The sequence below is a fragment of the Protopterus annectens genome, chromosome 10.part0 (genome assembly GCF_019279795.1).
Source record: "Protopterus annectens isolate FY-2018-M chromosome 10.part0, PAN1.0, whole genome shotgun sequence".
Taxonomy (NCBI): domain Eukaryota; kingdom Metazoa; phylum Chordata; order Ceratodontiformes; family Protopteridae; genus Protopterus; species Protopterus annectens.
Window position 1 is genome coordinate 1,394,817,445 of NC_056744.1, and position 24,736 is coordinate 1,394,842,180.

The window sequence follows — 24,736 nt, forward strand, 5'->3', positions numbered from 1 at the left end:
GATCCTAGTTGGTCTGCTGGGACTGGCTGGATGGCTCTTTTTGTTCGCAGTTTTGAAACTTCCAGTACTGCTTGTTCTCTTAGACTGGGTGGAACGTCTGGGAGGGGCCCTTTTGGCAGAGTGGGGGTGTGGATAAAGGGAATATTGTAACCCTCGGATATAATCGACTGTACCCATTTGTCTTGTGTGAGAGAAAGCCAGGTTTCTGGGTACAGCGATAACCTTCCCCCGACTGCTTCTGAAGGTGGACAGTCGGGCAGCTTCTCAGGGATGCTGGAAGGGTTTATCAGAGAGAGACTCTCTGTTACCCTGATTCTGCGGACCTCCTCTGCCTCTAGGGTGGCGTCTGTTGTTGTTCCCCCACCTGCCTCTCGGGGGGAACTGACCTCTTGCATCAGGCGTGACTCCCTGAGATTTGCGGAACCACATTTTTCCACCCTTTTGACCCTTAGGATAGGGTCTGGACGGGGTTGAAAAACGGACTCCTACGGCAGAAAGAGTCTTGCCATCTTGTTCACATCTGGTCAAAGTATCCTTCACTTGAGGTCCAAACAACGCTGAACCATCAAAGAGGGAGTTAGTGAAGGACGCCTTGAAGGGATCTGCAAAGTTGCAAAGCCGCATCCAGGCATGATGCCTTAAAGCCACGCCTGTGCCTGCGGCTCTACTCGCTCCATCGGCTGCATAGGAAATAAGCCTCATGGAGGAGTTGACAATGGAATTTAGGGTTCCTAGCTGGGAGTTGATTTTGTCCCAAGACCCTGCAGCTGTTGGATCCTGTAGGGTATCACCCATTTCTTTGAGAATGTCTCTTTGAAGGCGGGTGAAATGGCAAAAGTAATTCAGCGACCGCATGGCGAAGGTCGCTGAAGAGAACATCCGCTTGCCATACATATCCATAGTCCTAGATTCCTTATTAGGAGGATGGATAGGCACTGAAGGATCGGCCAGTTCCTTCTTAGTGGCTGCAGCCACCACCATGGCATCAACTGGGACACCCTTAGTTAAGAATTGTTTATCTGACGGGGCTGTGATAAATTTGGAGGGCCTCCGTGGGGTGGGTTCCGTCATATCAGGGGCTGTCCACGCCTTCCGTGCCACCACTTCCATAAGGCGGCTTTGACCAAAGGAGGTGGAAGGGCGAGAACCAAACGCCTCCAGGTAAACCGACTCATCCTCGGAAGGATTGAGGGTAGACCAGTTTCCCCTCTGCTTAAGGATTTCAAGGATGTCAGAAGAGGAGACATCCTCAGAGGGGGACCCTTCCGACTCATCCAAGTCGGTATCAGATGTGATGGACTCAGGGGAGTCCACATGCTTCCTCTTACATGTCCTCTTTCGAGGGGGTTCACCTGATGGATCAGGGGAAGCCACGGAAGAGGAGGGTATTCCCAATGGGGAAACCTGAGGCATTGGGTCTCTATGGTCGGGAATGAGAGAGTGGGTAGAGACCGCAGCAGGCACTACAGTGGGAGGAACTGATGGAGCTGACCGTGGAGCAGGCACAGGGGCCAGTAAGCTCCTCATGACCTCGAAGGTGCCCCCTATCAGGCAGGACAGAGGGCTCCCATTCTGAAGAAATAGGAACACCAGCCGGCACAGAGAGGGACGGCTCCGAAGCCGATGTCGGGGCCGAACTCACCAGCACCGAAGCTCCGAGAGGGAGAACGAGGTCGGACAAGGGTCCGATGCCACTCGCCCCCTCAGAGCCGACAAGGGAGTCCAAGCGCCCGGATCCCTCCATGGATCGGACCATGGAAGAGATCGGAGCAGATGATGGAGCCGAAGGGGGAAGTATCGGCTCCAATGTCACCACGGTCATGGCTCCGAACTCAGGGGCAGAGTCGGAGGAGGAATCGAAGATGGTATGGGTAAAGCCACTGTCTGTTGAGACGGGCTGTGAAGCATTTGGGCCAGTGCCTGAGACTTTAGGAGTCTGCTAACCACCCCCTCAAGGTCATGGTCAGAAAGCCTGGAAGACCGAGAGGAATGGCTCCGATGGCTCCGCTCCGAGAGCAAAGGCAATCTCGGAGCCGAGTGAATAGACTCCAGGGACGGAGACCTAGATCTTTTGCGGATGGAAGATGGCACTGAGACTAGTGGTGCCGATGGAGCCAAAGACACGTCGGCTCCGACTGGAGCCGACTTAGGAGACAGAGTCTTTGAGGCATCGGCTCCGGCCAGAGCCGATGCAGAAGACTGCGACATAGCCGTATTGGCTCCAGCCAGAGCAGATCCTGACGCAGTAGGTGAGCCACCAGCCGAAGGCTTGGAGCATGGAGCCGACGGTTTGGATGGCTTCGGAGGTTTACCCAGCAAGGACTTAGCCGGGGAACCTTCGGGCTTTAATAAGCCCCTCAAAATTAACTTATTCCTGTGCTCCTGCAGGACTCTTGGACTGAACGCATGACAAAAAGAACAAGAGTCCTGCAGGTGCAGGGGTCCCAGGCAATAAACGCAAGAAGTGTGACCGTCTGTCAGCGACATTTTCTGACAGCACGAGTCACACTTCTTGAAGCCTGAGACTTTAATGTCTTTAGACATTAAGGCTGTTAAAGAAGAAAAAATCTTCCTTAGAAGCTAAAACACACACACACACACACACACACACACACACACACACACACACACACACACACACACACACAAAGTAAAAATAAAGGTTAATAACCAACGCACACCTAACTGTCCCAAAACAAGGGAACGGGAAAAAAACAGAAGGGCCTAAGGCCTAACCTTAACAGGGGAGGGATATAACTTTGGGATTTAGGGATTAACCAAAAATGGGACCCAATGGGGTGGTATAAGTACTAGACTATATATTTATAAAATAAAACGGGAAAAATTCCTAAGAAAAGAGAAGAAAAATTTAAATTTTTCACTGACCTGTGGAGCCAGTAAAAAAAGCACCTCGCTAGCGAAAGCGGCAAACGAGATCTGGGTAGTTAGCGCCTAGCATCATGGGATATAGGGTTGCCTCGAGCCGGTAAAATTAGCTCTCGAGCTTTAGTATATGCCGAGTCAGACCCGAGGATCGGCTCCGAACCCATCCAGCAAGAATGAAGGAGAGATTGAAAACTTAACATTCATTGTTTCCAGGCTGTGACAATGTTGACTCCATAAGCTTTTTAGGTACCACTGAAGTTTCTTCATATGCAGTCTTGCATATGGAATTAGGAGAATGCAGGAGGCTATGAACCCCAAGGCCTGCAGAATTTGGCTTGCAGATAGCTGGGTTTTTGTGGCCACCTGCTGGAAGTAAGTCATCAATTGAATTTGTTTTTCTGGCGTAAGGTAAGTCATCTGGGCAGCTGTATTGAAGCTTGCACCCAGGAATGTATTTATTTGAGATGGTACCAGTTGTGACTTCTTTTCATTTATGGTGTACCCTATACAAGTTCAAAGCCTTTTTACAAACACGAGATGTTTTAGAAGAGTGTCCTTGTTCTCTGTTCCAAAAAAGCCATCAACTCGTTGGAATACACAGGGCAAAACAACACTTTAATAAAACATAGTAAAAATGTATAAAACATGAGCGCTTTCACAGAGTCCTCTCTGCTTCCTCAGACATACTACAGTAACTGCTGCTCTTGTTTAATTAATGATACATCTGTGTCAAATCCAATCAGTTGACAGTATCTTGAAATATAAATTAAAAAGACATACACTATATAAACAATCAAATCATAAAAATAGTGGACTAAAAATGTATTTAAAAAACTGTAAAAGCTTGCTCTATAAAATTAGATAGTGTTAAAACTGTAAAATATATGTATAGATGTTAAAAGATGTGACTGAACATAATAATCAATGTTTTCAAAGCCCTGTTCCTGAGAAAAGGTTTCAGTGAAACCTTACTATTTAGTCCAGGTGGTCTGTCAGCCTGAAATCTAATTATCCATTCTTGTTCTGAGGCTTCTGTCTTATTGTTCATGTTCCCACCTCTTTTATTTTCTTGTATAATGTGTAACACTAGAAATTTGAAGACGTGTGTGGTTCCCTCCTTTATAACATGCATCGCTAATGTACTTGTCTCTTTTTTATTTTTCATGTCCCTTACATGTTCTAAGACTCTATCTTTGAGCAACCGATTAGTTTTGCCTACATAGTAGGCTGAGCATTTTGTACAGAGACCAAAATATACAACATTCTTACTATGACAGTCTGTATAAAAGTATTTATCAATGCTGAACTTTCTAGTCGGGTGTGTATACTGCCTCCCTCCAAATATGAAGGGGCAGGCTGTACACCTTCTACACGGAAAAGTACCTAGCCTATCAGACCTTGCATAGTGGTCTCCATCTAACTTCTTGTAGCACAACTGTCTTTTTAATGACATGTTGTTTTTAAAGGTAAAAGATGGCGTAGCCCCTATAACACCTACTTCATCCACATTTAACAATATGCCCCAATTATTTTTAATTATATCACAGACTGTACTGATATTACTTGCAAATGTTAATGGAATACGTAATACATCATTCTCTAGGTTCCTGGTTACTGTGGTACTGGTGGCATAGTTACTCTGGTTATCCTGGCTGATTCTCGTCCTGTCATAATAGGGATTGTACCCCTCTCTTCTCTCATTCCAAGCCACTTTAATTTGTTTGTCTATATCTCTGGCTTTATATCCCCTTTCAATAAATTAATGTTTTAACAGGGTAAGTGCCTGAGACAAACTATCATCATCATTATATAGCCTCATGCATCTAACTATCTGTCATTTGATCACATTGGTTTTAGTGTAGTTAGGATGCATACTACTACTATGTAGGACAGTAGATAAGCCAAAGGGCAGTGCAGAGAACTGGTAATGCAAATAGCCTGCTTTGAAGTGGAGGTATCTTTTGCAAGATTCCCTGATTGGGATATGCAGGTAAGCCTCTTTTAAGTCTAGAGTTACCAACCAGGCAACCTTGCCTAACACAGGTAGTAACTGTTGGAGAGTCAGCATCTTGAATTTTGGAATGTCCAGAAATGTATTTAGAATGGATAAGTCCAGAATTGGACTCCATGATTTGTCTTTTCTGGGTACCAGGAAAAGTCTTGAATAAAAACCTTGTCCCTTTTCCTTTTCTGGTACTGGTTTAATAGCCCCCATATTCATGAGGGACATAACTTGTTTCTGGGCCTCTGCCCACTGATTTGGAGGCAGATCTGGCCCATCCGTTTGAGATTGGCAATGTGTGTAAACGAAATCTGTATCCCTGGAATTCTATATTTTAAACCCATTTGTCCTGGGTAATCAGTTGTCAGTTTCATGCATGAAGTGCCAGTTTTCCCCCCAAAGGGGAGGCCAAAAGATAAGTGCTTGGTGACTGCAGTGGAAAGTCATTGAGACTGCTTACTGTAGGAAGGTGCCTTGTTACTTCCAGATTTGAAGGTGGAGGCACCCCATTGCTTTGTTCTATAAGTTCCTTGCGACTGAAACCTGCAGCCTTTGGAATGTCTGGGTTTGACCTGAGCAGCTCTACTGGGTACTGGAAAGGACCAGTTCTTAGTAGGCCAGTGCCTACTGAACCTGGGTGGCTGCACTTGTAGGAAATCTTTCACAGTTTGCATAGATTTAGCTTTATCCTTTTCAAAACTTCTTCAGCCTTTTTACCAAATAGACTGTCCTGTTGTAAAGGAGCATCCAACTATTTCGCTTTAACATGGTCAGACAGATTTTGCTCCTTGAGCCAAGCATGCCTTCTTATCACAGATCCAGTTACAGCAGCCCTGCAAGAGACCTCCAAGGAATCAAAACCACATTGCAAAGTATGTCTCTTTTTAGATTCTGAGAAATCCTGACTCTCCCAGTGAAAGTGTTCCCTTAAGGTATGCAAAGTTTCTCCAAACAGAAGGGATGGAATCTTATGCATCAGAGTCCTCATAAGTGGGAACAGATAATTTCTGATCAGAAGAGAAATCAGAAGAAATAGAAACCTGATCTGAAGATTCATAATCAGTGCCTTGCCTAGGCCTCTTTGCAGGAGGGAGATGGGAACCCCTGATCAAGGTAATTAAATCCTCAGTCATTTTGATAATTTGTTTTTTAGGCATTGGGGCCTGTACACGTGGCCCAAGTGTCATTTTTTTAGACATAGATGTAGTTTTTGGCCTTAGTTTTGAAGATGGCGTTGGTTTAATATACAAATCTTTAGGCCTGAAAACACCCTCAGAAGCTGGTGCCTGCTCAGCGGCTCCGGACCCATCTAAGGTAGAGACATCCACGGGTTCTGTACTTAAAGTATCTCACAGCATACCGGACTCTGAATGGGTCTCAGTAGAGGCCTGTGAATCAAAAGTAGCGGGTATCAGGGGCTGCGAAAGCACCTCACTGAGTACCGGCGAACCGGCGACTGGCTTAGGAGAAGCTTTGTCGGTTTTAGACCTCGACGGTCTGTCTCTTTTTCTTTGCGTTTTTTTAGGTATTCTGGTAGTCTGATTGCTAACCAACAACATTTCTGGATAGTTAAATCTCGAGCCAAAATATTTAGAAGCAAAAATATACTGACGTTTAATAGTGTGTTGATTAAATTTAGCACAAAACCGACAGCAAGGCACACTGTGGTCAGGGCCTAGGCAAGGAATACAGTACAAATGAAAATCCTTATGAGGTATTTGCTTCCCACAAGTAACACAATTATTAACTTTTACTGACATCGGTAAGGAGCAAGAAAAAGTTTCCCCAACGGGGTACTTGGCTTTTAGCTGAAAACTTTGTTTCTGAAACTCGAAAATGAAAATTTCAGGAGTCGGCCGATCAGCACTTGTGAACTGCTTCTGCTTCAGGCACCGCGTGGCAAGAAAAACTGATGTAATGGCGTCGGCTGCATGTTTTATACCCCTGATGTCATGGAAGAAGGGACAGCAACCGACGCAGGACCCAAGACTGTTAATCAGGCCAACTGAGGGCAACCTGCCAGCAGATTACCCAAAGGTAATGACTGCAACAGTGAAACATGAAGAACATACACTATTCCTGTTGCAAAAGACAGTGATTTAAGTTGGCTGCCATGAGGTTGTCTTTTCAGAAAGATGCACTGGTTCCCTTCATCAGTGTGAAAACTTTGGTCTATTGCTCCCTGACAAACTTGTTTTACTCACTATTACTCTTTTATTGGGTTGCTAATTCCCTGCTATGCAGCTGACTTCTTATTCCCTGTCATGGCAGCTCTTAAGGGTATCTTACCCTATTTACAAATGGTGGCTTTTATTTTTTCTTTTTATTCCCTTCGTACCTTATTGCAAATGCATTTTCCTTCGACTTTTATACTACCTTCATTTTGGACTTCTCTCTCAAGCACACACTTCTTTTTAATATTAATGTCCACATAGACAAGCACATGCACTTAAATACACAATGACTAAAGAGGGGCTGTTTCATAGAAAATAACCCTTTACCTAAGGTGCTGTGAATCTGAAAAAAGATTAACATTAAATACAATGATTAAGGGGTGAGGTAAGCATATGCACTGGAATTACATGCGCTTTGCAGTAAAGCCATATCCAAAATGTGAGGCAACGGGTCAAAGACATGCTGAAGAATAGAAATCTGTGCTGAATATGTCAGTTCTGCATTGATAAGTACAAGACTCTACAGGGCTTTGACTTATCAACAGGTACCCATCAGGTCTACAGAGCACATCCAATATCCCATGAGAAGGTGAAGGAGAGAATAGAATGCTAATATTCATTGCATGACATAATATCTATGTGTTTGCACAAGATCATGTCCAAGATGACTTTGCAAGCCTTTAATGTTCTTCAGGACTATAAACTGATAGTTGTAAAAGTCTTAGTGCCCTCTGCCAAAAGAAATAGCTAGACTCTTCCCTTCTACTAGGCGTGGCAAAATCTGACATATAAGCACTTGTAATGTAGGCTAGTACTTTGGGGAAGGTTAGATCAAAGTCCAGACTTCAGGTGATTAACAGCAAAAGATTTTTACCTCACAGAAAGGCTCATCTTCACTGCACCTCTTCAGTCCTCAAATAAAAAAAAAAGTTCTCATGAGTCCCACAAAGTCTGACTTGGGGATAATAGGGTAGCCGTGACTGAGAGAGGGTTGGGACTAGGAAAAGTGTATGGACATCGGAAGGCAGTTCTCTTGGACTGACAATCAGATGTGCATGGGTTGGGGAAATATAAAGATTACACAATACAAAGTGTTTTACTTCTCTCTCTTTTTTTGGTTGTACTCGGTAACATTTTCTGAGTCATCACAAAAAAAATTGGTCTTGCAGAGGTGTACATAACTTAGCTATTAGGGCTCAACATTTTATTTATTTATTTTACATTTGTTGACCGGGAGTAGTCTTGTCTGGGCTACAAATAGCCCTTTTCAGCAAAGGCCCAGGGAGAAAAGCTCCACAGAAAGATACAAATACAACAAAAGCAATTACAGAGATAATTACAATATTTGCTGGTATTAACAACATTGTGCAAGTAACAAATATTTAAAGGTAATCTTTTCTAATGGAGGTAATGTAAGATATAATTATATTCTTATAGTAAAAAAAAGTGTTAGTTCAGTATAAACTTTAGTTACTTACTCAAGCTGATTGAAGGTAGGTTAGTAGGAGTTACACTAAACATGCAACAAAAGTACATACAAAGCCAGGCAAACTATCTAAGACATGTCCAGAGAGTTGGATTCAGCTGCAGCATCTAAAATATCAAATGTACATCTAGCCAAATGTAACTTAACAGTCACGAAGGCAAACAACATCTATGCTGCTCATCTCTTAGAAGAATCACTGATAGAGCAGGTAGAGTGGCCTATGCCTGTGGAAATGGTAATAGGAAGATCTGCACTGGTGGGACACAGACTAAACTCAGCAGTGTTGGATGTGAGGTGCTGTGTTGTTGGGACAGCCATCAAGAAGGACGATCTTACAATGGCATCAGTGCCACAAAACCTAAAATATGTTAAGTCAGTATCTATTATAATGAAATATATTTCTGAAGGCCAAGACAGTGGACCAAAAACTGCCAGGCCCAATAGAAGATTAGGCAGATCAAAACAAAGAGAAGAATGTATCATGAGGTGACACAGACAGGGAGACATCACTCAAGAAGATGCAAGGAAGAGACATTTGGGTCAGATTCCACTTCAGCAGCAAGGAAGCAGATACCTTAGCCCATCACCACTGCTGCTCAGTGGCTCCAACTTTGGGTTCACCTCCAAAAGTGGGAAAGGGATGTCATCTCCTTGTGAATATCCTTTCTAGTTGAAATTCTTGGCATCTTATAGCTGATCTCTTACTGGTGGCAGTGGAAGCCAAAGAAGCAAAGGTATGGACTACCACAGCTATATAGCAAACAGCTGGTGAGGATCACATCAAAGGGAAAAAGGTCTGGGTTCCTGCTCTGTTACATTTTGGTAACTCTCAGAACAAACAGAATGCATGGGGGCACGGGTGCCAGAGGCCGGAAAAGAGATGATTTTCTAACAGCACTAATGGCAAGTGCCACTATAAAATCTGTAACGTGCTGCAGTTATCTATATCAGTACTGGTGGGAAAGAAACCTGCTTTGCTATCTGGCAAAAATCATATTAGATCTGCCCAGAAAACTGAGGTTTAGACTTTTCTTTTCGCACTGAAAATGGCCACCGTCCTGAAACAGATAATAAAAGAAAATCCATAAAGTAAATATAGCAAGATGTCTGGTGCACTGCTAATTGGCAAAATCCTGAAATCTATGGGTTATAACACTGACATGGTCAAAGGAGGCATGGGTCCCACATATACAATAAAAGTGAGAGAAATGTTTTGTCAAAGGGAAAAGGAGAAGGTGATCCGATTACTTGGTCTCACCATTAAACTCTTGCCAAAGAAAGATCTTTTGACTATTGACCATCTGAAAATTACAGCAATTCTCACTCTTCTGTGAAGATAAATATAACTCAGGTGCAGTAGCCACTTTGCTGGTGCTAGGTTTTACTCCTCAAACTGGTACCGCTGCTAACAGTACTGCTAATGACACAGTCTAGGCTACTACCTGGAACTCCATAGCAATCCGGTGAGGAGGACTCCTCAGAAGAAATGTTTCATGAAATCAATCCTTGATGCTACTGTACAGCTTTTGCAGTGCAGACATCACATCTCCCCTAAATGAGGTTGAGATGGAGAATGGGAGTACCCGGCAAAATAATCAGCTCATTTTTCATGGCCTGATGATAAATAGAAGTTATGTCCTTACCATAACGTTCCATGTGGAGTGTTCATCTCGCCTTTGTTCTTACACATGGGTTTGGAGCCGATCCTCGGCTCCGAGTCGGCCGCTTGGCAAAGCTCTGCATCGAGAAGAAGCTCCAGAACATCCTGTCTCCCACAATTCCCCTCTGCCTTTACCTCAGATCTAGTTTGCAAACAATACCAGATCCCAATGGGAGTGAAACACACAACATACATACTAAGACGTAGCTGAAAACGGCAGTAACAGCTGAGAGAAGCAGAAGCAGGAGAACAAAACCAGACATCTAAACTGGACGTTCTTCCTGACCTGGGTGGGAGGGTGGGAATGTAAGAACAAAGGCGAGATGAACACTCCACATGGAACGTTATGGTAAGGACATAACTTCTATATGTGAGAGTGTTCAATCTCGCCGTTTGTTCTTACACATGGGTAGCGTCCCTAGCTCCGTGACCCTGATGAACTCACGGAAGAACGTTCCTGAGCACAGTGGAACCAAAGGTTGCCCTGTCCCTGGAAACCCTATCCACTTTGTAATGAGTGATGAACATATGTGGTTTAGACCAAGTGGCGGCCGCACAAATAGTGTCCAAAGGAAGGCAGGCCGCATGAGCCAGGGATGTAGAAATTGATCTAGTAGAATGTCCTTTCGGTTTGACGGGTAAACTCTGTCCAGAAGCAGTATAAACAAAAGTAATACAATCGGATAGCCATTTGGACAGGGTACGCTTCGTCACTGCCATGCCCTTTCTGCTGTCCGCAAAGGCTATAAAGAGTTGATCTGTCTTTCTGTGATCCTTTGTTCTATCCAAGTAAAATCTGAGTTGTCTATGAACGTCCAACTTGTGTAACATATATTCTAGCTTATTGGAATGGTTCTTGAAAAATGTGGGGAGCTCAATGGACTGATTAATGTTATTGATTGAACAAACCTTGGGAAGAAAGGACGGGTTGGTGCGAAGAGATACCCTATCAGGGTGAAAGATCAAATATGGGTGTTTAATGGAAAGAGCTTGAAGTTCTGATACTCGTCTGGCTGAAGTGATAGCTACCAGAAAGAGGGTTTTCCATGACAAGAACTTCAAAGAACAGGAAGAGGCTGGTTCGAAGGATGGTAGCATTAGTTGTGATAACAGGAGGTTCAGATTCCATGGTGGTGTAGGGAACCTGACTGGTGGCCTGATATGGAAAGACCCTTTTAGAAAGGCTTTACAAAGCCTATGAGCCATAATAGGCGCTCCATTTTCTCCCACATGAAAGTTTGAAATAGCTGCCAATGAACCCTCAAGGTGGCAGGAAAAGCTCCTTGGTGAAATAGTACGGATAGAAACTCCAAGACTTTGTTCAGTGGGGCTATTAAGGGATCCAAATGTTGCGTAGTTGCCCAGTATACAAAACGCTTCCTCTTACTAGTGTAAATCTTTGTAGTGGAAGCTTTATGAGAAGCCACCAGAATATTTTGAACCGCAGGAGAAAGAAGATCAGACCTGGCTAAGAAGGGAACCGGAGCAGCCAAGCTGCTAGTCTGAGGGACAGGAGTGATGGGTGAGGAGCCCCTGACGAGTGGGTCAGTAGATCCAGCTCCGGGTCCAGGATCCAGGGTTCCCATATTTGGTGTGCTTGAAGAAAGGGAAAACAAATTTGACGAGGTCAGAATGGGGCAATGAGGATTATCGTCCTCTGCAGGTTGTTGGCTTTCTGTAGAAATCTTGGAATCAGAGGTATAGGAGGGAAGGTGTACAGGAGACCCGGGGGCCAATTGTGAATCAGAGCGTCCCTGGGGACTTCCCCTGGAGGGGGCAATAGGGCAAAGTAGCTTCTGCATTTGGCGTTCATTGGAGACGCAAACAGATCGCAGCAAGGCTGGCCCCACTTGCAAAATATCATGTCCACAATTGTTCGTTTGAGGGACCACTCGTGAGGTAACAGGATGGCTCTGCTCAACCTGTCCGCTATGACGTTGGATAACCCCGGGATGTGCGTTGCTATCAGAAAGCGACCTGTGGACTCTGCCCATTGCCAAATTCTCATGGCCTCTCTGCATAACTGGTAAGATTTGGTTCCTCCTTGCTTGTTTATGTACCAGACTATGGACATGTTGTCCGATTAAACTGCAATGGTCCCTAGAGGTAGAAGAGGAGAAAAGTGTTGCAACGCCAGAAACACTGCCCTCATCTCCAGAACATTGATGTGCAGATTGTACTCTAGATTGGTCCATTCTCCTTGGACTGTCTGTCCCTGAAAGATGCCCCCACACCCTATCAGGGAAGCGTCCGTGGTCACTGTAGCTGTCGGAGTGGGTAGCACAAGCGGTCGGCCGCCGGAGAGATTGTAACTCTGAAGCCACCAAGACAGGTGCGATTTGCAAATGTTTGTGATGTGAATTTCGTGTGTCAGCGGTAACTGTTGGAACGACCATTGTGCGAATAGTAGCCATTGAAGGACTCTCATATGCAGTCTTCCCAAGGGTATCGCAATGAGGGAAGCCGCCATGAGACCCAAAACTTTCAGAACCAGTTTTGCCGGGGATTTCTTGGACAACAGGAGAAGAGATATGTGATTTTGTAGAGAGGCTATTCTTTCTGAAGGAAGCCTTAGGATCAAACAACGAGTATCTAAATCTGCTCCTATGAATGAGATATGCTGTGATGGCTGTAATGCAGATTTTTCGAAATTTACGGAAATTCCGAGATGAACACAGAGTTCTAGTGTGTAATCCCTGGCCTGAATCAGTCGACGCTCGGTGGTGGCGGTAAGGAGCCAGTCATCCAGATACGGAAACACCTGGAATCCCAGGCGCCTCAAGTGAGACGCTACCACTGCCATACATTTGGTGAAGACCCTGGGGGCTGAGGTCAGACCAAAGGGCAGGGCCCGAAATTGAAAGTGACTGGCTCCCAGCCGGAAGCGCAAGTGATCCCTGGACGCTCTGGCCATTTTGATGTGGTAGTACGCGTCCTTGAGATCTATTGAGCACATCCAGTCGTCCTTCTGTAAGAATGGAAGGATCGATTGAAGCATGACCATCCGGAACTTTTCTTTCTTGATGAAAGTATTGAGCTTGCTTAGGTCCAGAATTGGCCTCCAGTCCCCTGTCTTTTTTGGAACTAAAAAGAACCTTGAGTAAGTTCCGAATCCTCTTTGGTCCGCCGGGACTGGTTGGATGACTCTTTTTTTTCTAGCAGCTTTGAAATTTCTATAGCTGCAGGATCTCACAGATGGGGCGGTACATCTGGGAGTCTTTTCTGTGGTAATGGGGTAAATAGAAATGGAATTCTGTAACCTCTGGTAATAATGCTTTTTACCCATTTGTCTGAGGTAAGACTTTGCCAGGCCTGAGGGTATAAAGCTAAGCGACCCCCGACTGCCTCCAGAGCAGGACAGTCGGGCCTCCTCTCAGGAGTGCTGGAAAGGTTTCCCAGGGAGTGTATCCCTGTCACCTTGGTTTTGTGGACCCACTCTGCCGCCAGGGTGACGTCTTCCACTTCTGCCCCCCCTCTGCCTCTGGAGGGGGCATCACCCTGTGTGCCTGGGAAAGAGCCTTGGGGTTTTCAAAACCACATTTTTCCACCTCGTTGCCCTTTGGGGTACGGTCTGGATGGGGTGGAAAAACGGACTCCGACAGCAGACGGAGTCTTTCCCTCTTGCTCACACCGGGTAAGGGTCTCCTTTACTTTGGGGCCAAAAGAGAGTGGCACCGTCAAATGGGGCATTAGTAAAGGAAGACTTGAAGGCTTCCGCAAAAGAATGTAAGCGCATCCAGGATTGTCTATGAAGAGCAATCGCTGAAGCCGCAGCCCTACTCGACCCTTCGGCTGCATATGAAATGAGCCTCATGGATGAGTTCACAATTGATGTAAGGGTATTGAGTTGTGCTGTAATTTTTTCCACGACAGCAGCATCTGTAGTACCCTGGAGGGTATCTCCCAACTCTTTGATTAGATCCCTCTGTAAACGTGTGAAATGCATCAAATAGTTCAGCGATCGCATGGAAAAAGCCGCTGAACTAAAAATGCGCTTCCCATACCTGTCCATAGTCCTAGAATCTCTGTTAGGCGGATGGACAGATGAGGAAGATTCAGACATCTCCTTTTTAGTGGCAGCTGCCACCACCATAGCATCCACTGGAACTCCTTTAGTGAGATATGCCTTGTCTTGAGGGGCCGTAATATATTTATTAGGCTTTCTAGGGACTGGCTCCACTGTGTCAGGTGTCTCCCATGCCCTTCGAGCAATCAATTCCATCAACTCATCGAAGGGCGGAGTGACCCAGGAGGAAGAAGGGCGAGCACCAAATGCCTTCACCAAGACTGACTCATCCTCAGAAGGGGGTAGGGCCTGCCAATCACCTCTCTGTTTCAGGATCTCCAGGACGTTAGAAAAGGAGACATCATCTCAGGGTGATTTCGGGGACCCTTCTGACTCATCCAAGTCAGTGTCCGATGTTAAGGATTCTTGTGGAGAATCCAAGTGTCTCCTCTTACACAATATTTTCCTCGGAACTTCCTCGGGGGGGGGGCATCTGATGAAGCCTCCGAGGAAGAAGGGGCTCCCTCTGGGAGCGGCTGAGACACCGGTGCTCGACGCTTTGAAGTAGCCATGGGTGCAGAGGAGGATAACGGGCCTTTATGGGAAGGAGAAGCTGTCTCTGCTGAAGTGGTTGTCTGAGTCGACAACACCTTCCTCATCAGGTCGAAGGCCCCCGGGTCCTGAGTCGAGGAATCCCTCAGTTCCGAAGAAAGCGGGGGGGATCCCCGAGACGGGGACCGAGGGCATCGACCCCGAGGACGGAGCCGAGTTGATCCGTGCCGAGGCACCGAGAGGGAGAGTCAGAACCGAAACATCGGTCCGACTCTCGGTCCCCGAACCAAGGATAGATCGTCGGCTCCGCGATTCCGGTAATGGATCCGTCGGAGTCGAGGTGAACGGTGCCGACCGAGAGAAAGACGGCTCCGGCACCGAGGGCTCCACGATCATCAGATCAGCCTCTCCCAGCTCCGAAGGCTGAATAGGCCTCGGAGGAGGAACAGATGGAGATAAGGGAAGGCCTTCGAGTCTCGACACCAACTGGGAAGAGACTGAAATGAGTTTGGACAAGGCCGTATTCTCCATTAACTTCTGCACCACACAGTCTACGTCGGAGTCAGAAAGGGGCCTAGAAGAACGCGTCGAAGGAATCGAAGACGGAGCCGACCTCAAAAGCACAGGAGGTGGAAGCTCCATCACCGGTTCCAAGACTCGAGGCTCGGTGACAGACAGAAGTTCAACACTCGGCCCTGAGGTCTGTGGAACCGGTGAACGAACTTTAAATGAAGAGCTCTGTGCCGATGACATGGGCTCCGACGTCTTCGATTCCTTCGAGGATTTAGATGCCTGGTCCGATTTATCAAGAGCCTCTTGAAATGCAGGCTTCAAAAGGCCTCTGTCCATGAGCTTCCTGCGCCTATCTGTCATGACCCTTCCACTGAAAGTATGACAAATGGAGCAGTCTTCTTGCAGATGGAGAGGGCCAAGACAGTAGACGCAGGAGCTATGGTTATCTGTGACAGACATTTTCTGTCCACATTGGCACCGTTTGAAGCCTGACTTCGCTTTCTCAGACATCATCAATACAAGAACAGTCAAGCCTAGCAAAGTTATATAAAAGTTATATAAAAGTCTACACAGTACTGATACAGACAGTCACTAATGGTAATACACAAGTAAGTTTAGTCAAATCCAGAAATTTGTCAAATCCAGCAGTCAAAATCGAGGTTAGTGGGTGGGGTAGGCCCCGAGGGAACTAACTAACTATATATATCAAAAAATATATATACGTATAAGGAAGAAACCCTCGACTCACTACACACACAACACACACTAAAGACTTAAGGTGAAACTAGAAGAACTATCTAAGAAATCTTAGACAAAAAAATGCAATCTTATCTGCCAGGTGGTCTGAGCTCATCAATATAGATGCGAACGTTGCAGCGGCAAACTAGATCTGAGGTAAAGGCAGAGGAGAATTGTGGGAGACAGGTTGGTCTCAAGCTTCTTCTCGATACAGAGCTTTGCCAAGCGTCCGACTCGGAGCCGATGATCGGCTCCGAACCCATGTGTAAGTACAAACGGAGAGATTGAACACTCTCACATCCTTTATTATTCTATTTTTAATACCCAGTTTGGCGTTTGAGACATCCTTTCTTGGATGGTTTTAGTTTCCTTTATAATTACAAGAAAGGACTTAAAATGAGCAGTGGTCTAAAGCCAAATATTTATCAACGAAAAGCAATCCTAAAGTGAATGGCATTTTGAAATTCTCCTCTGCTAAAGAGAGTATGTATCACATGCCTAAACATCTTGTGGAAAGATATATGTATATTAATTCCAGGACCTCCCCTGTTTTTCCTTACCATGTACATGAGATTGTAGAACAAAACTTTCCTTTTAAGACCCAAGAACTAATCACTACAAATCATACAGACTTATCTGTAGCATTTTTCTTGCCTTGCGGAGTTCCTTTTTTTGTCTTTTCCCAGATCCTGTTTCTGCTGTTACAGAGTACATACATACTTTGTTAAAACTAGAACTGCAGTGTGACATGCACTGCTGAAATGAGTGAAAAAAATCTAAAGAAAATTGCAAAATGCATTGCAGATGTTAGTTTGAAGATTTTACACAACTATTTTCAAGAAGAATTCAACATTATACAATTCTTATTTAATGTTACCTTCAGTCGTTCATTCTCAATAAGAAGAAAACCATTTTCAGAGTTAATGTTATGTATTTTCTGAAGAAGCTCTTCACGTGAAGTTACTGCATCATTTTTAGTCTTCTGCAGCTCCCCTATCAGACTTGTTACCTGACTTTAAAAAATATGGTTATTAAAATAAAATCACCATCGTGTTAGCATTCTTACCTCTTTTCAGCATCTAATTATGTCAAAGTCAACTTGTAACAGATTAGAAACACCTACAATGTTTAGTGAACATTCTACAGCACATTGTAATAAATGCTGACTTGCAAATAACTACAATACAAATTTATTTTATAAAAAGTAAATAAATGTGGAATCCTGGTGTAACTGATAATCTTTTACTGCAGAGACATAACTTTCAAATGTATGCAGTTCTTTCACTTACCTGCAAAAATACAATTATCATAAAAGATAACCCCAAGTTAATTTACTATATCACTTGTAACCATGTACCCTCATACAAACTAAAATACGAGCTGGAGCATGTAGTACTACTTAAAACTTGTTTCAAATGATTTTTAGACGGTAGTTTGGAAATTGTGTTTGTATTGTTTTGCTCATCATGCAGCTCTTTCAGCCTGTCCCAGCTATTAGATAACAGATCTCAGACATGTATAAAGTGCTCACCATTACAGCCTATTATCTTCCCATTGTTTCATTACAGGCTTTCATTATTTATTTATTTTGAACATGGTAAACCACATTGGCTTATAAATCTAGAGAGATTAATACTGACTTAACCTCTAAGATAAACTGGTCCATTTGGTTTATGAAAAAGTTACAGGGATAATAATAGCTGTTAGGTGCCTAATGGAGACAACTATGTTACATCATGAAAGTTACTGTATTATCATAGGGATTTTAATGTAGTATGGAACTCGGATGATACTTTTTTAGAACGTTTGCATTTCACCATCAGCACACTAGTGACCTGAGATTGCAGCCTCATTAAACTGAAGTGGGTAAGATTTTGAATTTCCAATTAACACTTATGCTCACACATACAAGATTTTCACTCAATAAGCATACATACGGAGTGGGGTTACCTTCAATTCCCCTAAAGCTCATCTGATTGACATTCATTTGAGTGAGACCAAATGACTGACACTTCACTTCCCCTAAAACTCATTACCCTTACAATTAGTACTGACAGTGTGTACAGAACTGTAAGGCAAGTAAAAGGAATATGTCCTTTTCCCCACTTAGTGCATCCCTGGAGTTAGTATATATAGCTGGGGTGGGTGTGGGGGGCACAGCAGAGAAACTTTCTCAAGCATTTGTCAATTCTTATGTGGTAATACGCATCATTAAAGTCGATAGGGCACATCCAATCATCTTTCTCTAAGAAGGGGAGAACTGACTGAACCGTGACTGTGTAGAATTTTGACTCTTGGACAAATTTGTTTAGAATGCCGAGATCCAAAATTGGTGTCCAGTCCCCTTGTTTTCTTTGGCACTAAAAAGAATCTTGAGTAAAAAAAAATGGAACCTAATTGGTCTGTTGGGACTTCTTGGATGACTCTCTTTTCTAGCAGCTTTTGTACTTCTATTACTGCTTGAATTCTCTGACTGGGTGGAATGTCAGGAAGTCTTACTGGGGTTCCTGGATAAAGGGTGAAGGGTATTAGATAACCTCTGGAAATTCTTAGCTCCCAGGCATCAGTGGTTATGCATCACCAGGGGTGTGGGTGCAAGGAAAATTTTCCCCCAAATGCTGCCAGAGGTAAGCAATTGGGCCTCCCTTCAGGAGCACTGATAGGGTTGACTAGTGAACAAGTCCTTGAAACCCTGATTTTGCAGACCACCCATGCCTCTGGGATGGCATCTTCCATTGTAACTCCCCCCTCTGACCCGAGGGGAGTCCGAACTGCGTGTATCCTGGAAAGGCTTTTGGGATTTCTTGAACCACATTTTACCTCTCCTTTCATTCCTGGAATAGCATCATTGAGGAGCCGAAAAATGTACGCCCACAGCAGACAAAGTCTTTCCATCTTTTTCACACCTGGACTGAGTTTCCTTTACTTTGGGACCAAACATGGAGGATCCGTCAAAGGGAGCACTGATGAAGGAAGACTTAAATGGTTGTGCAAACTCGCACAGGTGCATCCTAGCATGTCTTCGAATAGCAACACCTGAAGCTGCTGACCTGGTCGCCCCTTCAGCTGCATGTGCAATGAGACTCAATGGACAAGTTTGAAATGGACTCTACGGTAGCTATCTGAGAGGCTACTCTTTTTTTGGACCCTCTCAGTGACTGCTCCTGCCAGGGTATCTGACAGCTCTTTGACCCAGATCCCTTTGGAGCCGTGTGAATTCAAGGATGTGATGGAAAAGATCAATATGCATAGATCTGTTTCCCACATCTGTCCATCACCCTGGATGCCCAGTTTTTAGTGGCGGCGCTACCACCATGGTATCAACTACTAAGCCCTTATGCCAATGTGGTTGGTCTTCGGGAGCAGTAAGGATTCTGTCAGGCCTCCAGGGGATTGGTTCCACAGAGTCAGGAGCCTTCCAAGCTAGCCGAGCAATTAGTTTAATTAAATTGTCAGCAGATGGGCACACATCAAAGGCCTGCAAGTACACAGATTCTTCCAAAGATGGGTTTTTGGACTTTCAATCACCCTTCTACTGTAGGATCTCCAGAATGTCTCAGAAGGAGATGTCCTTCAGGAGTGACCATTGGGAACCCTCCGCTTCATGGAAATCCATGTCCTCTGTGACAGATTCTTCATCAGAATCAAAGTGTTTTATCTTATACAATCTCTTTAGAGAGGGCTCCTGAGTAGGAACATCTGAGGAGGGTTTGGAAGAGGGAGTGCCTTCAGAAGGCAAGTCTTGTGACTGTGGTGTGCACTGTCCAAAGGCAGAGGTTGGTGGCTGAACTGAAAAACTTAGGGTCACAGGGGAAGACTGCAATAATACAGGAACCACCTGACACAATGCAGGAGCTAAAGCTCTTTCCATAGCCTGAAAAGCAGGACCCCCTGAGGAGGGATGGGAGCTCAGAACAGAGACAGGCAAGCATGGAACAGGGGTCACACCTGACCCTGAGATCCTGACCTGATAGGCTGGAACCAAGGATGGGTCCCTGCCAATGCAGCCAGAAGGGACACGGTCGGCTCAATAGAGAAACTTGAAGCCAGCTTGAATCTCCTTGGCCCAATGGCGAAGACACAGTCCTGAGGACATAACAGTGCCAAAGGCAGGCCAGACCTAGACCCAGCTCCAAAGACAGAAATGTTATTGGCGCTGAAGCCATCTGTATCTGGGACATTGAAGTCAAGAGCTCTAAAGCCTGCTTCAAGGTTAGAGGAGGAGAATAAGTAGGGTTGGATGGAGAAAAAAACCTCCAAACATGAAGGGAGAGGGGCTTTAGAAGAGGATGGAAAACCCAGGGCTGTCAAGATCTGATCTACCAACCAAACAATATCAACCTCAGAAAGACTTCTGGTGGACTGCATAGAAAACCTAGAAGACGAATCGGGTCTCTCCAGGAATGGACTAGGGACCTGATCATGGAATGGGTCCAAAGATGGAGAACAGATAAACCTGGGTTCTGTAGATACCACTAATTTTGGCACTGTTTGCTGTACCGTGGGGGGAAACAGGCACAGAAACAGTGACAGTTGGCACAGACGTAGCTGGGGTTCAAGGTCGAAGTGAGAAAACTGAACTTGGAATAGTTGTAGCCTGTGTAGTAGGCACAGGTGAAGTTTTTAGTGCCAGCGATTTAGACTGCTCCAAGAGCCTAGGAACCTTAACTTTTGGTATGAAAGGTGAACCCTAGGAAGCAAATTTATATTTTTTGACAGTCGGTGCCGAAGGAGGCTTTGGGACCAAATGAGAGGATTTTGATCCAGAGGCCTGAGGTGACTGGTTGGCCTTGGACAAGGCTTCTTCAAATGGGGCTTTAAGGAGCCCTTTGAGAATCAGTATTGTTTTTCCTCTTTGCCAGAGTTCTGTTACTGAAACCCTGGCAGATGGAACAATCTACACTCAAATGGGAAACACCAAACAGTACAGAGGATTCATCGTTGTTCGAGTTTGGCACTTTCCTAACGTACTCTACACACTGCTTAAAACACGTAGTGAAGCTTTTGGGCTTTCTGCCATATTCCTTAGAAAACAAATAGGAAACACAAAAACAGAGAGAGAAAAAATAAAGTTTTAAAACAGTTCCACACTAACTCAAAAGGAAAGAGGGAAAATCTACCAACAATGGTAGACAGACTACCAACGGTAGAGAGAGATAGTGAAAGACTACCAACAATGGTAGGGGAGAATTTACCAAAGGGAATAGAAATTTATAGCACATTCACTACGGGTAGACCAAGAGCTAAAGGATAGAAAGGATTTAGACTTGAATAGAAGGATAATACTAAGACTATACTTAGCTACAGGAGAGACGGCTAATGCATCTTGTCAAAAAAAGCAGCAAACGAGATCGGAGGAAATGTGGAGAGGAGCATCATGGGTAGATTAGCAGCTTGATAGATTTTTGGCTGATATAAGCTATATAATGGCTGGATCGGTTCAGAAAACTGGAACTGTAACCCACAAGTTGAGAACAGATGAAGACTGACAACATCACATTTAATGATGCTTTCAGGCTAACTTTAAAACTTATGCTGCTGATGATGAGATGTTGAAAAGTCCAAGCACCCGTTTAGAAAATTGCATAACGGCACACAGTTATTTCACAAAAGGATCGCTTAAACAACTGCTCTGAAAATATCATACCAAAATTACACACAGTTACTACAAACAAAAATACATTGCAAAATTTTAACTGAAAACAAAACAAAAAAAAAAGTAAAAATATATACTCTTTTACTTCACTGTGACTTACTGCATGCAGCTAAATATATACACACATTTATATATATATATATATATATATACATATATATATACATATATATATATATATACATATATACTAAATATAGATGCATATATATATATATATATATATATATATATATATATATATATATATATGTGTGTGTGTGTGTGTGTGTGTGTGTATATATATATATATATATATATATCTATATATACACAAGTTCCCAACAAATTATCCAGCACTCAGTAAACAAAAATAGTGAACAGCTGCTGTAAAGAGAAGTTTATTCAAGCACAGTCTGCACCAAAAATACACAGACCAGTGACGGGTTTCGCCTAAAGCGTCATCAGTGTGTAACTGAATAGGCAGAAACCCGGATTTAAATACAGAAACAAACAGGCAGCAAATTTTTAAAGCTGTAAGCACTAATTTGTGAACACTGATTTCCTCACATTCTATACAAAATCCTACTTCCATACAAAGTAAATATTAGAAAATAAAATAAACATTCCACCAAAACTATCTAATGTATGAATCCTAATAAATAATTAATAAATAAAAAAATAATAAACAGAAAAACAAACAATCACCAGACCTATGAAAATCCTAAATACAAGTGAATAAAGAAGCACATATAAAAATACACTCGTATATCATTTTAAGGTATTTTATGACAATTTGTTTGCTTGTGTCCTTCGGCTTTTCCCAGTTAGGGGTCACCACAGCGGAACTCCAGTCCTCTAATGATTGGCAGTAGATTTTTACGTACTGGCTTGCCGGGCCTAATGCACAGCCTTTAACGAAGGAACGCCCATTCACACCTGTCGCTACACAGAAGACGCTCTGAGAATCGAACGGGCAACGTCTAACTGAGAGGCGACAACGCTACCGCAGCACCACCACCGCAGTACAAGGTATTTTATGACAATATGTATTATATTCCCTATATGTATGTATATATATATATATATATATATATATATATATATATATAAATATTTATATATAATGTCCTAACTGGTAACTGTAATTGAATTCGATAATTAGTGCTACCCCACCTTATATCTATTTTATACTCGAGTGCAAATGTCTGATCAAGACAACATGCACTACAATATGTTTCCTAATATTGTGGAATGCACTTTTATAAATATAACCAACTAAATATGTGCTTCATGATAATCTTGAAACCCATCTATGTTTTTAACAACTCTGAAAAAACCTTAAAAAATGTATGAATCCAAATACATAACTGAAAGACCTGAATTCTAACTCCAACTCCTCTGTCCCTACTACCATTGGTCATTTAAACCTGGTCTAAAAAGGGCACCCAAATTGACTATCCAACGACGTTCCTTTTCAGTCAATATTTTGTGTTTAACCGGGATATTATCTTGTAATGTAGTTACCATATCTAAACCAACAAACACAAAAAGAGCCGTAGTATGAATTAATTTGTGTTGGTATAAAGCACTACAAACCCGCTGACACTTTATATCGCTAATATGGAGGGCTATTCTATGTTTCAATGCACATGAGGTCTGACCTATATAAAATGCCCCACATTGGCATAGAGCCATATAGACGACCCATGTGCTAGTGCATTTTATTAGATATTTAATATCAAACACCCTCCTGGTATTAACTGATGTAAAAGACTTAGTCTTGGGCATCAATTTGCAGTATTTACAAAAATCACAATAAGTGCTTCCCACTGTACTAACAACTGGTTTAGAAATCACTTTACTGCCCTTCTTGAAGGCTGAAAAATGTTGCCGCAATGATTTTCCTTTTCTATATCCAGAACTACACTCATCCTGAACTACTTGTGTAAAAAAGACATGCCAATATTTAGAAATAATATCTTTAATATGAAAGGTGTTTGTACCATAAGTGGTGATAAATCTCACCTTTTCATTACATGACCTAACAACTGGCTCTCTGTCCAACAGCATCTGTGTTCTATCACCATTTTTGGATTACCTATGTGCTCAATCTATCATTGTTTTGTTATAATCTCTTTTAGTAAATCTAGTTTTCAAATCTAAAGCCTGTATATCAAACAAAGACTCACTGGAGCAAATTCTCCTGACTCGTAGAAATTGTGACCCTGGCATATTGTGGATTGTGTGGGGGTGACAGCTGTCAGCATATAAAAAGGCATTCTTGGAAAATGTTTTTCTGTAAAGATCAGTAGTACCATCCCTTGGCTTTACTAACCCTAACATTCAAAAAATCAACCTCTGTGGGGTTGATACCCCCGGTAAATTTAATACCATATTTGTTATGATTAAGATATGTCACAAATGAATGCCAATCAGCCTGTTCACCCCCCCCCCCCCACACACACACACACACACACAACCAAACAATCATCAAGATATCTATGCCACATTATGAGCTTGGATTTAAAACATGATGGAGCTGTGTAAATGTACTGAACCTCAAAATATCCCATAAACAGGTCTGCATAAATTGGGGCAAAAGTTGCCCCCCTAGCCGTTCCCTTTAACTGTAAATACCATTGGTTCTGAAATAAAAAAGCATTATGTTCTAACACCAGTTTTAACAGATGCAACAAAAATTCACATTCTTCTTCCCTGATTAATCTAAACTGTTCTATCCAATATTGTATAGCCCTCATTCCTCCCTCATGAGGTATGCTAGTGTACAAAGATTGGACATCTAGTGTCCCCAACTGGGCTGTAGGAGGAATCTGTAGATTATCCATCAGTAATAAGAACTGTTTGGTGTCCTGAATCCTAGCTGTAACCAATGGAAGAAGCTGTTTTAACCTGTATTCTAAATATTCTGACAATGGTTCAATTAATGAACCTCTGCCTGCTAAAATAGGGCGCCCAGGTGGATTATTAACTGTTCTGTGAATCTTGGGAACCAAATAAAAATATTGAGGTACAGGTGCACCAACCTTCAGCTGGGTCAACAAAGAGGCTGTAATAACACCT

The 24,736-nt window shown here is 43.4% G+C and overlaps 1 protein-coding gene across 2 annotated transcripts in view; it reads right to left on the reverse strand.

Annotated features, from left to right (window-relative positions):
- Nucleotides 1-24,736, reverse strand: part of ODF2L (outer dense fiber of sperm tails 2 like) — a 2,421,058-nt gene that overhangs the window by 1,019,967 nt on the left and 1,376,355 nt on the right. For both annotated transcript variants that reach the window (XM_044086028.1, XM_044086027.1), the window contains one exon: nt 16,895-17,030. In XM_044086028.1, the coding sequence (XP_043941963.1) occupies nt 16,895-17,030 (136 nt within the window). The remainder of the gene's footprint in view (nt 1-16,894; nt 17,031-24,736) is intronic.